The sequence below is a fragment of the Mytilus galloprovincialis genome, chromosome 5 (assembly GCF_965363235.1).
Source record: "Mytilus galloprovincialis chromosome 5, xbMytGall1.hap1.1, whole genome shotgun sequence".
NCBI lineage: Eukaryota > Metazoa > Mollusca > Bivalvia > Mytilida > Mytilidae > Mytilus > Mytilus galloprovincialis.
The window spans coordinates 6,187,984-6,201,263 of NC_134842.1; the positions used below are offsets into that span (position 1 = coordinate 6,187,984).

At 31.8% G+C, this 13,280-nt stretch overlaps 1 protein-coding gene across 1 annotated transcript; it reads right to left on the bottom strand.

The window, feature by feature from the left end:
* Positions 1 to 9,901: 9,901 nt before the first annotated feature.
* Positions 9,902 to 10,648, bottom strand: LOC143076824 (mytilin-1-like). Its single transcript, XM_076252712.1, has one exon. The coding sequence runs from the start codon at positions 10,646 to 10,648 to the stop codon at positions 9,902 to 9,904; it is 747 nt and encodes a 248-aa protein (XP_076108827.1).
* Between the last annotated feature and the right edge of the window lie 2,632 nt (positions 10,649 to 13,280).

A 13,280-nucleotide genomic window follows, 5' to 3' on the forward strand; every position in this document is an offset into this window, starting at 1 on the left:
CCTACAAACATTGCTCAGACTAGACAGCATGAAAGACTAATTTTAAAACACTTTTTAAGTCAGCGTATAGGTTTATTCCTTGAATGCCAACATCCTTTGATCTACCGACAATTTACCTATAAATAATGTTGGCTTTCGAGGAATAGGTGCAAAAAGTTATCACAACACGAGAGCATGCTTATCAAAAATGGACATTTAGAGGTATAGGGGGAGGGTTGAGATCTCACAAACATGTTTAACCCCGCCGCATTTTTGCGCCTGTCCCAAGTCAGGAGCCTCTGGCCTTTCTTAGTCTTGTATTATTTTATTTTAGTTTCTTGTGTACAATTTGGAAATTAGTATGGCGTTCATTATCACTGAACTAGTATATATTTGTTTAGGAGCCAGCTGAAGGACGCCTCCGGTGCGGGAATTTCTCGCTACATTGAAGACCTGTTGGTGACCTTTTGCTGTTTTTTTTTTATTTGGTCGGGTTGTTGTCTCTTTGACACATTCCCCATTTCCATTCTCAATTTTATTTAATTCGAATTGAATTCGAATCGAATGCGAATCGAATTCGCTAATCGCGTACATACACGCTTCTTTTTTATTCGAATTAAATGTCCGTGTGAACGAGGCATAATTAAACAGATAGTTAAAATCTAATTCATGTTTGTTACGTTGTTGAATTTTTTTTCTGATGATACTACTTGAACGAATATGGATTCTCTTAAAATGAAACTTTGAAAAGTGTTGCATCACATGTGCATATTGTGAGAAATTCCAGTTTACACAAATGTGAAGCCTCTTTGGACTTTGAAGGTTTTTTTCAATATTTCTATAGTTGTGTGTGCTGTAACATCCTACCATATTACTTGATTAAATTTCTTGAAACTTTGTATCACGTGTTAGAATACTATTGATGTATTATGTTCAGTTTGTTCAGGATATTTTTCTTGGTAATAATACTACACACTTTTTTGCAAGTGATTCATAAAATGATACTGGTAAGGGGTTTATCGTGTTCGCAAATCATCGGTGTTCTTATAAAACAAAGTAATGTAGTTTGATTGGAATTGAGACAAATTTCCACAAGAGACCAAATGACACAGAAATTCACAAGTATAGGCCACCGTACAGTCTTCAACTATGAGCAAACCCCATACCACATAGTGGAACTAACTATACACATCAGATGAAACCGGTTTAACTTATCAGATGTAAATAAATAGAAATACTACACAGAATAGACGTGGTCAGGTTCTTGTATATTCAATCAAACAAAAAACACTTGTAAAGTACATCCTCTGAGAAAACTTGCAGTTACTGGCAGCTAGTTCAAAGCCACAAACAACTAAAAAAATCAATCCGCTATAGACTAAATTCTTGTTACCCTATTTTATGGTTAATTGTTTAATTAAAATATTCATATAATTCATGTATATATACGTAACAAATAAATATTTATAATAATATGGAACAAAATAAATCTCTAATATCCTCTTTTAGTTTGAAATAATTATATTTAACTAACTATAAATGTTATATTTATATATATGTCTTATGTTAATAAAACTTGTTCATTCCCAAATTTATTTATTTTTTAATAAATAGTAACAAAAATCATTTTCTTTCTATCTTTATATTCATAATTATTTAACCCTTAAATTTTGCTAGTTTTCTTATCAAAATGGGATAAAATGTTACAATTTCATCAAGTTCACTAATTATTTTTTAAAGTTAAATACTTATAAAAACAAAAATATTTTTGTTGGCATTCAAGGAATAGGTAACATATAAAATGTTGGCATTCGAGGAAGACACCAGCGTAAACACGGTGTTTTTTTTAACAAATCGATAATTTCGTTGCCCAGGGATATGAATTTGACATTAAAAGTCCCTCAAACCTTTACAATACCCGGCCGTGTCATTTCCGTTTTAATAGACCGAGAACACGACCTTTTAGGATATGCATGAATTACCATACGTATGTCCGAGCATTTGTTATAATGTATAAACGTGTGACGTAATTTATTTTGAACTCTTTTTTTTGGGCGCTTTTCAGTTTACCAATCCACTAAACAAGAAACAATGCATGATGGGCTACAACATGTTTACAATCAAACGAAAACAAGTGTTATTTACTGAAATACAACACATTTATTCATGCTTTGCGGTATTATCAATTTCGCTTAGATTTTTTTTGTATCCATATTTATATCTTGTGATATGAAGTATTCTTTCAATGCTCAGATTAACGAAGAATTATTTCTATGCAAAGAACAGAGTATTAAATAACCAAATAACCCGATATAAAGTCATTTCTGTATGATTGCTGATGACACAGAGATTTCGGGTATTCGTCCGCAAGACAGCAACGTAACGACAGTTTTAACACAAAGCCAATTATCTTTAAGACAAACTTACTAGTGTAAAGCTAACAGTCGGTGCTAACTTTCATAAAGACAGTTAAAAAAATTAGGGATCCTTGAATTTTGTGCTCGTAAACACAGGAAAGATTAAGAGGGGTTCAAATTTATATTGGGGTCACTAAATTTTCATCGCTTTTCACAAAATTGATTTTATGATATTGTACCCTTTTTTATGATGTAAAAAATAATTTAAATCGATAATTTATTTCTCTATAGGAAACAACAACGTATAATGATCAAGCGGGACAATTTAAAGCCGATTATACGTTATGTTTTCTTCTCATTATTGAAGGCATTGCGGTTGCCTATCATTACTTACATCCATGCACTTCATTTGAAACTTTAAAAAAAATTATTCACACAGAAATCACAGCTTATATTAGTGTGGGTGTAAGGGCAGAAAAGTTATATAAAATACAAAACTATTAAACCGTTGTTTTCCCCGTTTGAATGGTTTTACACTAGTAATCATGGGGCCCTTTATAGCTTGTTGTTCGTTGCTAGCCAAGGCTCCGTGTTGAAGGCTGTACATAAGCCTACCATGGTTTACTTTCATTAATTGTAATTTGGATGGAGAATTGTCTCATTGGCACTCACACCACATCTTCCTATATCTATTTTCTATACACCTTAAGGGCGTTAGCCTGAATGTGTGCGTCTTTCTTACGCCAAAATAATGCAGAACGACAAATTGAATTATTAAGGACAGGGATTGATTGAATGATTGATTGATTGTTTGTTGCTTAACGTCCAGTGGCAAATATTTCATGCATATTCAGGACGAGAACAAGTTCACAATATATACACTAGGTATGTTGATACGATAGAGGCCATCTGGGATGATGGTCAGGGAAATTTGGACTGCCACTGGAAAATGAGGATACCTTGTATAAGGACAGAAATTTTGTCTTGCAACAGGCCACCTACGGACCCCTCAAAAGAGTTGTTGCAAGGATTCTTAACGTGCAAAGAGCAAAGAGCGTTGCAGTCTCTTTACACGAGGCATCAGATTTCACGTCCCCCTTCTGACCGGACGTGACTGCGAACTTGATACATCCCGCACAGCCAAATGGACGCCCGATTTCGGCAAGCGTTTTACTGCCGGTCGGGAGAAGACTGGCCAAGTGACCATATTTCTATACCCCATTCACCCTAAAGGACAGGGGGTTTCAATACTAACGGATTCCCTGTTAAGAAAATGTAGGTGATCTTTCAGCAATTTGATAATATGCTATTGAAATGCATATCCAATTTATTTATCGACAACTTTATGTCAAAAAAGGTAAATCATTTTGACAGAAAACAAAGACACTTTTCCTTGCATAATTTAATCTTAAATATTTAAAAATTGTTATAATAAATGGGTATTTTTTTTAAAACATTTTGATCACAGCCAAATTTTGTACGGTGTGTAGAAATACCGCAAAGGACTTCTTAGTGCACTAAAGGACTATACAAATCATTGGTGTATTAAGAACAAAGTTTTTGCACTAAGGACATTAAAACGATGTTATTAGACCACAAACATGGATATGAGAAGATATAAGTATATAACTCATACATATAAATTTGGGTATCAATATATATCATAATTTTGAAATTGACTTTCTTTTATATCAGCGCATGCCATGTGACCGAAGGCTTAATATTGCAAATTCCCAAACATCAATGTTCAGTCAACCTTATCCAATAAACAATTGTCATTTGATCGTTACTAATTGATAAGTTTATGATAGTTGTAGAATAAACTTAATGATTTAGCGTAGTTTATTTTCAACTTGATGAAAGAATAATTTTATTTTATGTCCATCTTAACAACACAGGAGTTTACATTTGTACATACTTTCATAAGAGATTGATAGACATTAAGATGGGAAAATGTGGCATTCGTGGGGATCTTAAAAACCCGATTACATCATTATTATATTGTGTGGGAACAGAACTGTACGGTTTCTACATTTTCGACATTCGAAAATATAATAAGTTGCAACATGGAAAGTTTTCCAATAGTGAATCAAATGATACAATATAACGTTTCTTCTAGACATTCAAAACATTCTATATGTATATATGAACCAATCAAATAATAAACGACGTATGCATACAAACGTTTTTCGTCGAATGGAGGAGCTTTTAATATATCGATCAGAACTGTCACACAACAGCGATAAAAATGTCAACAATCATTGAAATACACATCGTTGAGTCCAGAAATTTTAAAAGTACTATTTCTGATGTATGGTCTTACCTGTCTGAAAGTTTGAAAGCCATTGCACCAGTAGAGATTCACAAATTATATTTTTTTCAATATCGGATAAATTAATTGACTGTACAATCGCTTACGAGTTTACTGTACTATCACTTGGGCCTTTCCTGTACAATCGCTTGTCCAACTTATCAAAGCTTATATTCAATAATGATGTGATATAATTTGCAATTATACAACTATCCATCAAATTAATTGGATGTACACATGTAAGCTATATTAGGCGACCATACCTTATAATCGGCTATATATATATATAAAAGGTCCCAACATAAACAAGTTTTGAACAATTAAATTCGAAAACTAACGGCATTATCTAGAAAAAACAACAATTTACAAAAACCAAAAATAAAATAATATGCCAGACATGAACCAACGGCAACCACTGAACTACCAGCCACTGACTTGGGATAGGCACACGAAGAAGGTGACGTGATAAACATGCATGTGTGTGTACGCTCAACCTCCTAAACTGAAGTGGATGTAAGCAATTATAGGCAACAATCCGGCCTTCAATAACGAGAAAACCCCTTCCATATAGTCGACCGATCACTAAAAGGCCCCGACTGGAAAATGTGATTTTTTAAAACTCTAACCAGAGTGCATGTTTATCAGCTTACAGAACTTGAAAACCAAAAAAATCAGTTATAAATAAAAATACGGATAAACATTTTTTTTAAGCTATCTTAATCATAAACAAGCTTCTGTCCTAGTTTATTAGAAATCCAGGATAGTTAAGAAAGTAATTTAAGTTTCAAACACTTTACCCACAGAGTAATTTTTTGTAGTTTGTAGATAGCTATTGCAACAAAAGTCGGAAGGCTCAACAAAAATGTAATAAACTATAATACTTTGCGAAATATGTGTATCTTCTATTATATCAGTATGTGTTGGTTAAAATAAAATCTCTATACATTTTTTACTATTTCAAAATATCTTTATAAAACATTTCAACAGAACTTAAAAAAGTGAACTTACGGAACAAGCAAACTTAAAAGAAACAAAAATAAGAAGAAAATACACTCTTACATAGAAGTAAAAACTATAACAGTCAGAAAAGCAAAATAGATATGACAGTAATAACTATACCATAAAAAAACCAAGAACAACATAAAATAACATAATATATACATTCTTTATAAGTATACTAGTGTATTCAAAACGGGTCAAGGTTGAATGAACATGAATTTCTATATATTACTGTCAACTGAGTGTGGCGCGTGTCGATAAAATATAAAATAACTTTCTAAATGTGATTATAAAATTGTTTATTTTTAAAACGTTGACTTATATATGCAATGCCTTTTGTGTCAATTGTATCATTCCGTCAGGTCCTTTAGTGCAATTTTTTGTTCTAAGTGCACTAAGGGGGAATTTTGCGGTATTTTAACGGACACCCCAAAAAAGAATTAAAGGACAAAACGTTATTATGTGGATTTTTTTTCGGAAAATGTTTCATTTGTCAAATATTTGAGAACAAATCTATTCTTTTTCAATTCAATACATTTTAGGTAAACACTTAGAGTTACACATACACGACCCTACATTTTTGATAGAAAAAAATGCATTTTCAATATCGTATAATCTTTTTAACTATATTAAATTTGCGGTTTTGTGATATGTGCATGTAGTTTGAACAACGTCGTCAATAGTGTTTGAAAGAAGCTATAAAACATGATTTAAAACCTTATACACCACATACGGAGGTACATGTATGATACCATTACGAGTGAACGTATGATATAAATGTGAAATAGCCATTGTAATTGCCACGTTATTTTATGGATCGTTCATTTTATTACCTTTAGATTATTAACAAGTGCCATCGAACTTAATCTTTATAGACCGTATATTCAACGCATACATACGCTAATTTTACAGTTTAGAGGTAGAAGACGAAGAAGAATTATTTATAATAGTGCAATCTGAACAAGCAAATAAATAAATACATATTTATATTTATATTAAACAAGTTTTTTATTCAAATGTAAGAAAGGATAAGCGCATTTACAAACAAATGTACATATACTCAATGCTACACTTAAATTTAGGTCATACATATGTATTGTTTAAATCTATGAGAATCTTGACGGGGTCCTTCATTTCTGTTTTTATTATAGTTTTATCACTCTCACTTCACAGCCTAAGAGCAGTTTCAGAAGCTTAGTTCAAACGGAGACACGGTTCCTTGATGCGGCCTAAAGAGGATAACGAAATTAACTATATAAATGATCTTACATATAAAATATTTGTATTTTGCGTTATTGATCGTTCCTGATGAAGTAAAATCCAGAAACGTGAATTGGACGTATGAAATTTATAAGATAAGATAAGATAAGATAATTTTATTAACCAATCAAGGTGCCCAAAATTTGAGCTATACAATCAAATGAATGAATTCCTTTTTTTTTTTTTTTAAATAATATCAACGAATGATTTTATGTTTCATAATTAAAAATAATATACTTTTTTTATTTTAGCATTTATAATACAATGTATCTTCCACATAAAAGGGCGTAACTCCTAATATCATTCTGACACACTAAACGGATCTTGACCCGATCTGAAACTTTTAAACGTTACTTTTTATGATTTGTCTAGGTTTGTCCAAAACAGTCTTAACAGACTGGATTTAACGCTAGAGCATATCAAAAGGCGTAAGAGAATGCCGACTAATAGCCAGTCAAGATCGTTTAACTAAACCTACCCGTTGTTATCGCAAACTAAAATTTATCTCATATATACAGGATACATGTTCATTTATGACAAGAATTTTTGTACGTCAAGGTGTATGATAGCACGATAATATACGAATCGTAACAACGCTTCAATATCCTCGTCTACTATATGCTCTTCCACAATTTACGCCTGTTTTGCTCCAGCGACCGGTATTACAGTTTAACATAGTTTAAAAGCTCATTGATCTGTTACTTTATTTACAATTTTGAGCAAGACTTAACTGTTTATTATTAAAATTCAACAAATGTCAACATTATCTTCATCAATTTTATTATTTAACAAAACATTGTTTTTCATTACAAGCAATTTCATATATTAATATACAGCTAGTGAATATTTGTTGTCTACCGAAAATATAAGATTTAAATTATATACGCAATCAATAATTTCTGTGATGCTACTTTTATTTCCGTTACATATCTAATTTACGAGTACAAAATAGTAAAACAGAAAAATAGAAACGATAAATATTCAGGAATACCTAAAGTTTCGTAAGCAATTGCAAGGTATCACACGTTACTTAGATTCCACGAGTTTTCATAGCAATTAGCAATTTTTAAAACGAATATGTGAGATAAAGATCTACTGCATTTTGGCAAATTCAAATTATGTTATACTACTATTTTATTTTCAACAGATTCACATTTCTTAAACCGTGCATCAATATTTTAATGTGTTTATCTATATTTCTTTTATTCATTTGTTAAAAATTGTGAAGCATGCGACTTAACTGAGAATACACGCATATAACTAAATTCGATTAAATTTGATGAAAAAAAAAGATAAACAAATGAAGTTTGTCTTGCTTGAGTGATTTACCTGTACAAAGCTCGGAGACCAACGATGTTTAAAACGAATTGATGCCTGTTTGAAATAGTTTAACGGGGGCGTGGCCTAATAGTTTGACGTACATTACCAGCAACTTGATTTTAATTGATTCACCGCAAAGAAATCTATTTGACTGGCGTTAAAATGAATTGAAATGAATTGAAATGAATTAAAAATATTTTTTAATTTTTGTCAATCTTTATCAAATAACAATTAATCTCATTTAAATAGCGTTAACACGTTTTTGTCCGTTCAAGCTAAATTCGGGTTACTAGTGTAGGGTCTTTTGATTTGAAATCCTCAGTTTGTGACCTTGAAATTGAGGTCTGATTTTTTATATTTTAATATCAAAATAGATATTAACTGGTGGAAAGACCTTTAATTGTCTTTAATTTTTGCTTATGTTTATTGTCTATAGACCATTGTGTGTGTCTTTGTTGATTCTGTTATTTGTTTTATAGTGATAAAATTATATATTACAATGTTGACAGCTGTGCCCCAATTTTTGACGTTTTTACCTATTATGTCTGTTTAGTTTGCTTATGCATTGTTGTTAATATAATGTAATTCAATTTGACTGCCATATAAGTGAGAGTAATAGCTAGCTGCAAAACTAGGTTTAATCCACCATTTTTCTACATAAAGGAATTGCCCGGTATAAAGTCAGAAATATGACAGTTGTTTTCCGTTAGTAAGATACGTTTGAGCTTTTGGTATTGTCATTTTATTAAAGACTTTCCGTTTTGAATTTCACTAAGAGTTCGGTATATTTTGTTATTCTACTTTTTGTGTGTTCAGATATTGATCTTAATGCTACTTATAGTTGATTTTACTGATATTCCCCTTTGATATTTTTTGGTAAATTTAACAGAGGTACTTGATGGAATGCTGTATATAAAGTTGTGTTGTTAAACAGCAATATGTGCAATAAAGATTCAATTTGAGTGTAAACAGTATTATTGTTTGCATTGCTTTCTTTAAGGCTACCCAGCTGCCATTCATCATAATTATTGTCGCCATGAAGAGCTGCTTGATCATTACGAAGTGTCCGTTCACAGATGATACAGAGCCTACTCCCTTTTTTATACTGTTATCTCGTTTTTCTCCTTGGAATAAGACTTGTTACCTGATTTGATCGTGAATATCATAAGAAGCAAGAACTGCCTTACTTTCCGTATCACCTGAGTTCAACCCCGGATTTAATGGGATTCTCAATGTCTACATTGTTAGTTTTGCAGGGTTTGTTTCTTGTTTGTTTTTCTTTTATATTTTACTTATAAAGTATGCCGTCGGGATCTTTTTACTTTTCATTTGTAATGTGTTATTTTTTTATGATTCATTTTAAAACATGTATGTACCTTTTCTTGCCACGAACAAAGGAGTATATTCTGAGAATATATTATTCAGACAGTTGTTCCAAACAAAAAAGACAACAATACACTGTACAGATGCTTAAAGTTTACATTTAATTAGCATCAGATATTTATCATAGACTATAAAGCGTTTAAGTATAACATGTCATCATTAGAATAGTTTGTTTTATTGACCGAATTATGCTAAAAACAAAGAACATGCTTTCTGATCTTTAATATAGCGTTCAAATCAAGCAGATCAGAAACATCTCGATGACTTACTGATGATTCACATGTTGTTGCATTTATCTACATACACCTCTAGCAACAGTACAACCAGCAACGGCTGCTCCACACGTCCCAACTGCAGCTTCACCACAGAGCGCTGCACATGCTCCAAATGTAAAAAAGGTACAAATTGCACATCCTGCAGTCACTACTCCACAAGTAGCTCCAAGAGCAGTGCAACTATCCTTTAATGCTTCGTGGTCACATGATCTTTTTTCTCTATTATTTGTTTGAGGCTTTCCAACTTGTGTGCTGTTAAATTCAATTGCATCTGCGATGACTTTCCCAAACACATTCTTAGACAATAGTGTGGTAACATCTCCCAAATCGTTGACAGTGTCCAGCAATTCCTTTGGCTCATATGGACATTTAGAGTACATAGATTCACATTCATCACTATCTTTTACGGAGTATCCCTTTTTAGCTGCATTTAAAACATGTTCAATATTCGGATATTCAGCTAATAATTGCTTGGCTTCTGCATATAACGAACTGTAACGATCTTGTCCGTTGTCAGTTGCAATTTTTGTAAGGACACCTAACGGGTTGCTCAACATTTGATTGCGTTTAGAGTGTGGTACTGCAGCAAAAATACACATCAATACCCCTACACATTCAGTGTGATGGTCGTAAAAGTCAATTACTTTGTCAGCTATAGCAATCACAGCTTTAACATTTTGAAGCTTGTTCGAATCATTGGCATGTACCATTCCTGTTCCAGAGGTCCCCAATACAATGAAACACCAAAAATATATCGAAATCATCCTTCTATTAATTCTGCAATTGAAATAGTCAAATGAAATTTTCAGTACTAGTAGTTTGAATTTATCTTGTTATAGACAAATTTTATTTTCCTTTCAAGTCTATGTTAATTGTGCATATTGATTTTTGCGTTTTTATTTATTTTACTGATGAATCTAACTGTTAACAAAATTTTGAATTTTTGAAATACTAATGCTTTTCAACCTCAGGCATAGATTACCTTAGATGCATTTGGCAAACACTTTTAGAACTTTTGGTCTTCAATGCTCTTCAACTTCATACTTTATTTTGCCTTTTTAACTTTTTTGGATTCGAGCGTCACTGATGAGTCTTTTCTAGACGAAACGCGCGTCTGGCGTATATATATATATATAAAATAGTCCTGGTAGCTATGATGAGTTTATTTACAAACACTGGGTCGATGCCAATGCTAATGGAGAGTTATTATCCTGAGGGTATCACCAGCCCAGTAGTCAGCACTTTTTGTGCTGACATGAATTATCATTGATATGGTTATATTTATAAATGTATAAATCAACTGTTTACAAAAATTGTGAATTTTCGAAATACTAAGGCTTTTCTACCTCAGGCATAGATTACCTTAGCTGGATTTGGCAAAACTTTTAGGAAGTTTTGTCTTCAATGCTCTTCAACTTCGTACTTTATTTGGCCCATTTAACTATTTTGGATTCGAGCTTCACTGATGAGTCTTTTGTAGACGAAACGCGCGTCTGGCGTATATAAATAAAGTTCGTTCTGGTATCTATGATGAGTTTATTGTATACAATGCCATCTTATTTACACGAACTATTTTATTCAAAAGTTAGTCATTTACAATTATGGAATGGTTCTTTGTTAAATATCAAGTAGGATTTTCAATCATGATCGAGAAATGAGCCTTTTAAAAAAATCTTGGACGTTTTATTTCTGCTGTTTCTTTATGTTTTAAATTGTATTCAAACTAAATAAAAAGAATTTTATTGTTTACTATATGTTTGCCTATCTGAAGCAAACCAGAAGGCACTGCACATGGTAGAAAACGATCACGAAACACGTCGTCCTTTTCTAGCCCAAATGAACGACAACATGCATTCATAGTGCATTCTTATCATTAAAAAAATCGTAAAGATATCAAAAAATGTTTGTTTGACTGCTAGGTTATATTAATAATATATATTCACTGTCGTGTGCCGTTTAATATAATCAATTCAGTTTGACACACACTTAGTAGTATCTTCAGTTACACAATGAATGTTGGATTTTGATTAGCAAAATCATCAGAAAATAAACACTGGCTTATGCATGTGTATCTGAATGGTAACATACTAATACCACCACATTTATTAACTTATTATAGCACTAGTAGCCAGATTAAAGTCTGAAACGGTCATTTTGGTCTGATCAAGTCTTGATCGACTTAATTTACCGCTAGAGAAATACGTTGAGACTTTTCAGATTTTAAGACACTGTTCAGATATGTTATGTCAAGTCTGTTCAGTCATGTCAAGTTAATCAAGATGGAAGGCTCTAGCGTTCAATCAAGTCTGTTAAGACTGTTTTGGACAAATTAAGACCAATCATAAAAAGTAACATTCAAAACTTTCAGATCGGGTTAAGATCCGTTTAGTGTGTTACAATGATATTAGGAGTTACGCCCCTTTATGTGGATGATACATTGTATTATAAATGCTAGAATAAAAAATGTTTATTATTTTGAATTATTAAACATAAAATCATTCGTTGGCTTTTTATTTCTGTTGGTCTTTGTTTAAGGTATAAGAGAATAAATTATATATTATACAGTTTTGTTAGCTTGTTTTGTTGTAGAAATAAATTATTCGCCAATAACTGTTTCTGATTTTATTTTTTTATTTTTTTATTTTCTGGTGTTAATTTATGTATTTATCTACTTATTCTTTGAAAAAAGTAATTGCAAATTTTGGACGTAACACTAACAAAAGAGTGACAACAACATCTTATAAATTTCATACGTCCAAATCACGTTTCTGGATTTTACTTCATCTGGAACGATCAACGCAAAATACAAGTATTTTATATGTCAGATAATTTATATCGTTAATTTCGTTATCCTCATCAGGCCGCATCAGGGAACCATGTCTCCGTTTGAACTAAGCTTCTGAAACTGCTCTAAGGCCGTGAAGTGAGAGTGTTAAAACTATAAATAACATACCATCGGAAAGAGAAGGATGTCGATAGGTTTTACAGAAAAGAGAATGATCGGCTATAAATATGAATAATAGAGAAAATGGAAAAAAATATAAAGAATGGAGAATAATAAGGTGCTTGAATATAAAGAATTGATAATAATAGACAAAAAGTATAAAGAAAAAACCCGGCCTACTAAACATTAAAGAATACAGAAATGAAGGACCCCCCTCCAGATCCTCATAGATTAAAACAATATAACCTAATTTTAAGTTCAGCATCGAGTATATGTCTTAGTACATCTTTTTGTAAATGCGCTTATCCTTTCTTTCATTTGAATAAAAAACTTATTTGATATAAAATATGTATTTATTTGTTTTTTCATATTGCACTATTATAAATAATTCTTCTTCGTCTTCTCCTTCTAAACTGTAAAAGTAACGTATGTATGCGTTAATATCCGGTCTA

Coding starts and splice junctions, on each gene's coding strand:
- LOC143076824 (XM_076252712.1), bottom strand. CDS start 10,648: ATGATTTCGATATATTTTTGGTGTTTCATTGTATTGGGGACCTCTGGA.